The sequence below is a fragment of the Strongylocentrotus purpuratus genome, unplaced genomic scaffold, assembly GCF_000002235.5.
Source record: "Strongylocentrotus purpuratus isolate Spur 01 unplaced genomic scaffold, Spur_5.0 spur5_scaffold_16, whole genome shotgun sequence".
NCBI classification, from domain to species: domain Eukaryota; kingdom Metazoa; phylum Echinodermata; class Echinoidea; order Camarodonta; family Strongylocentrotidae; genus Strongylocentrotus; species Strongylocentrotus purpuratus.
In genome coordinates this window covers 23,860,133-23,865,185 of record NW_022145601.1, presented here as the reverse complement: position 1 = coordinate 23,865,185, position 5,053 = coordinate 23,860,133, and the positions used below count along the sequence as shown (strand labels likewise).

The following is a 5,053-nucleotide window of genomic DNA, read 5'->3' as shown; positions in this document are numbered from 1 at the left end:
CTATATTAGTTATTAACATTCTTTAGAACTAAACAGTGACAGTTAGGAACTGCAAAGTTTTACCATCGTAACACGATTTTCTGCATTGCACATTAGTTGTTATTTTTTTAATTTAACATTATGTCAATTAAGATCACCTCTATAGGCCTTCAAATGGTGAGAGGGGAGGTATACCTTAATACTTTACTTGTCTTGATGACAGTTGTCTTGAATCTATCTGCCAAATCTGCCAAACATTTCATGCATAAGTTATAGTTTTAGTTTATTCGCACGCACCTCAATAGAAATATATATATATATATATATATATATATATATATATCTTTTTTAACTTGTGGATTTTTATAAAGAAAGCTTAAGCTTCACTAAGCTTTTGACATACTTATTTTGCATGTCACGCATTTCATAGATAAATGCATCTGAAAACACGTTTCATTTTTTGCTTTGCTTTTTGAATTTGTTGTTTGGATTTATTTCATTCTTTTGTTTGGGTATTCTTTCACAAATAGCGAATTTAAGGACTTGAACCCCCACACCGGAAACCAAAATTCTGGGTCCTCCAATTATAGTCCTATTGAAATTTTATTTAAAAATGGCTGTTTCAAATATCTTCAAGCAGTTTACCTCCTACGCCACCAGATCACCCTATAAATAGTATCGCGGAATATAAAAAGAAAGGTATTAATAAGTTGGCATGATCAGAAAAATGACAGTGCCTCGGAATGCACGCGCAAAATAATGCTGTATATTGTCTTTCCCCTTAGAATACCAACAAGTGAAGTACATTGGTGAGGGACTTATTCATTGTTTTGCTAGACTATTTCGCAATTTTCAAATAAAATTTGAAAGAAGGATGAAGTGATTTTCATACAGTTAGTGTCGTGAATGTCTCTTTTGGTAGACCAGAAGTTCTTCTTTCGACTTGATGTGAAATAGTATATGCGCTCCTTGACTGTCCATAATCCCGACTACCTAGATACAGTCCATTACACTTTTTACCGAATCGCTTTGAATACAAGTTCTTGACTCTCTGGTTGCAGAAGAAAGAAAAAAAGATGAAGAGTCCTTCGAGACTCATAAAGAGAATAAACAAGTACCATAAGAAATCTTGATCAGTGAAAGCAGCCATAATACCGAACAACCACGAAAATCCAGCCGTCGTTGAAAGTTTGGCATAAATGGCTAACTCACCCGGCTTTTTGTTGGCGTCTTTAAACATGTCTCGCCCTTTCAATGAACTTAGTTTCTTTGAGGATTGTTTCCTGGCTGTATGCAAGCTATATACGATGGGAACGAACAGGATGGCGTTGGTGGTAAGAACCAGTACCATTGGCAAGACAAAAAGGTACAGAAACGAGAGCGGGTCTGCGATCCAACAAGAAAAGTACATACCATAGTAGACGGGTAATGGTCCGCATGCGGAGAAATGCCATGCGCTCCCGAGTGCAGTGAATGGTATTGGCGTGCACCAGGCGTAAAGCGCGTACGGTATGTGTTGGCGTACGCGCGAGCGAGCACTGGTTTTGCTGAGGACGTCGAACGATCGATGGACACACCCACGTACTTTTGGTCCAAATGTCTGGAAGGCATGAACGACAATGGCGTTGGTCCAAAACACTCGCGTCAAGAAGAAATAGTGCATTATCACCGCGGTTACTTGGCAATCCAAGGACCCTGGCGTTAGGCTGAGACTTACTATAAATGTAATGTTCCCACCAATTGAGGCAACGATTAGCGACATGATGTGTAACCCAGGCAACGTACGCAATTCCCCAAAGATGACGTACGTCAGCAGAGTAACAGAAAGACACACTGAAGATATGACGAGTCCGGTATATGTCATGATAGTTTGAGCCCGTGAAAAATCGAAAAATATGACCACGGTTTCTGAAATAACGTTTACATACATATTACAAATCAGAACGCCTTCTGTTGTCTGGTGATAATTTGGAGGGTCGTATAGGATGCCACCCGAAGTAATCAGGCTACCATTCGGCAGTGTATCATATTCTGTCTCATTCAACAAGATTCGCTCACACTTTGGATCGATCGGCGACTGGGTATCACATACTAGGGCACCACATGTCTGCTCATCGACGGGGATGGTACTCTCATATCCAAATAAGTAGTTCTCGTAACAGTCATAAACACGCGATGTACTATACACATAGACAATCGGACATGAAGACACGTCGTTGTCGGTCCCATTCGTATAGATAGTAAAGTCAGATGGCTCTACAATAGTGAGGTTCCCATTTTTGCAATGACCAATCAAGTAGTTAAGGTCAGTCAAGTTTCCATTAAGTATTTCCACGAACGCATAATCTTCTTCTTCAGGTGACTTTACATATACATCATTGACATACACATGCATTTCATTCGCGTTATTGAGGTCAGATAGCTTACCAAGAATCTCGGCAAATTGCTTGGCATTGTTTCTGGTCATTTCCTCTGGATTTGAAACCACCATCGTGACAGTGACCTCGCAAGCAAAGTCCGTAAGCTCGTGATCAGTAAACGAATCGTTGGGGTGTATGGGACTGACATAAATGTCCCATACACTGCTATTGAATACGAGGTGATCAGGGGGCAGTTTGCCTTTGCCAGGCGCAGGTGCCTTCACGTCATGCTCGCTATAATCCCACTCCATGCAAATCTTAACAGTAATTACCAGCTCGTCTTCGAGACCGACCGTTTCGTTGATAACAGCAGTAATAGCTTCCACCATAGTTATGATATCGTCATCGTCCAGCTCATCCGTTGCTTTTGCCGGCACACAATTTTGTTTGACAAGGACATATCCATCCGAACAGTAGAGCTGTCTGCAATTCCCTAAATAAGGGTCGAATACTTGTCCATCTTCACACGTGTCTACTATCGGAACAACCAGTCCATTACCCCTATAAACGACAGTACTGCTTTGATCTTTAGCTGCCATATTGTAATTCGTGACAATTCGATTTGTTATCTTACCATCACCATTTGATGGTTTCGAATCATTTCGATGAGTAGAGTTACGAAGGAAATGTTTCTTGAGCATGTCTTTTGTCGGGCACCTGATCAAGCTCTCGTCGACCCCGTTGCATTCAGCGCATAAAGAGTTGCGATATAACGTAGAACCCCATAACTTGGGCGAGGTGTTCTCCGCGGTAACCACAGACAGGTGCCCAGAAACGCAGTTCTGCTCCACCCATTCGGATTCTTGTGATATTCCTTTGGGGCAGCTATCAACCATTTTCAAGCATGGGCGAAATACATACCCGAATGGCACACGGAATTTCGTCATGCAATTCTTCCTCAGATAATTTGACAAACGTTCCGGTTGTTCGTAGACGGAGGTCGGCAGTTCTCCATAGCAATAAGCATCTTGGATCCAGAAATGAAACACCTTCACGAAGTTGCATTCAGCACAGAAAATATTCCGGTAGGTAATATGGTCACCCCCTTGAACGAACAGTTTTGCGATATCATCGCGATAGTCAATGTTAGTACACAGCGTCTCGATGTTCTTGTTCTTCCAGTCTGGGTGGCATTTCATTTCTACCAGAAGAGAGCCAAACTCGACTTCATCCAAATGTTTACATTCCAGCATGTCTCTCCTTATACTTGGATCGTCCAGTAGTTCACCACTCTGTTCTTGAGGGCCTGTTGAACTAGCGTCAATTGAGATAGTGGGACTGACAACTAATATCCCTTCATGTTCGACAAGCACATCGGTCTCCTGCGTAAGATCTGTTTTACCGTTCAGTTCGTTACCGTTACATTGACACTGGACGTCGTAATCACTGCAGCAATCTCCATACAGAGAACACCGTGAATCACAGAAACAAAGGTAACCGGTACGGATAGGCGTACGTTTCTCGGTACTAACTATGTAGGTGTAGATGGAATCACGGTCGGACGGCCCAGAGCCACATCTCCCAACACACGAGTCTATGAATCCACACTGGTGCCGCTTAGAACCATGGCCGGGATCTTTCGGCTGAGTAGCTACTTCTCCACTGACCAGGTCTTCTCCTGTATTTGTAATAGGTGGCTGTAGAGATGAATGGGTGCCAAGATCTTGCATCTCGACAACCATTTCCTGAACCGCAGATGCATCATCATTTTCATCGGGGATGCGAGTTGTAGGCAAGGATTCGGTATCTGGTGTGTTAACAACTTTGCCACTGCAGTTGCTCCCGACAACGAGAATGATGAATAGAAAACCGAAAAACTTCTTTTGTTTGAATATTGCCATGATGTTGATATCTTGGATTTAAATTATTGTCAGCAAAACGAAACATTACAAGACCGAGCTACGATCTGAAAATGAAGCTCTACTCGGGTGAGTATAAACTGTGACAACAACGAACGAAATGATGTCATCACCTTAAATGCATCCCATAATATTTAACCACAATAATGGTTTGATATCAACAAGTACGACGCTCTGTGAATACACGCACCTGTTTGTTATCTTATCTTTCGTTTTTCTCTCTATCACGTTAACGAGCTTATGATTGTCATTATTTCTAGCTTATCATTAAAGCTGATTTCAAGGTTTTCAAGAAAACAATGTGAAACACGCTTGATTGCGAAATGCATTTCGTCAGCAGGAAATTCCGAAAGAAACTATGAATGTTTTCAGTAAAATGTTAATGTAAATGTTCTTTCCTCGTTGAAAAAGTTAAATGCATTAATAATTGTGAATTTTGTTGTTTTTATAATATTTGATGCAAAATTAAACAATGCAATTAAAGAGACCTACATTTAACAAGCAACTTTCAAAACAAACATTTGATTTGTAAAATCTCTTGCCACAGAAAGGTTATAATATCAGGATGGTCCTCTTTCACGTATTGACTATTTCTCTTAACATTTCCCCTAAAAGTAAACATTGGATATATTGTACATAAGGTGTACTTATGATCCAGCAATTATCAAAAACAGAAGAAGAAAAATAAATTGAGATGACGAGAACACAAATATGTAACCACCCCCAAACGCTTGAAAGAAGACCACGGATAATAATACAATAATAAAAAATAATAATATTAATAATAATAACAAC

The 5,053-nt window shown here is 40.5% G+C and overlaps 1 protein-coding gene across 1 annotated transcript; it reads right to left on the bottom strand.

Moving 5' to 3' along the window:
- Nucleotides 1–331: 331 nt before the first annotated feature.
- On the bottom strand, nt 332–4,354 carry LOC105436675. The gene has a single exon (XM_030987090.1). It carries the CDS (start codon nt 4,238–4,240, stop codon nt 866–868), a length of 3,375 nt encoding a protein of 1,124 aa, XP_030842950.1. The 5' UTR covers nt 4,241–4,354; the 3' UTR covers nt 332–865.
- Nucleotides 4,355–5,053: the final 699 nt, after the last annotated feature.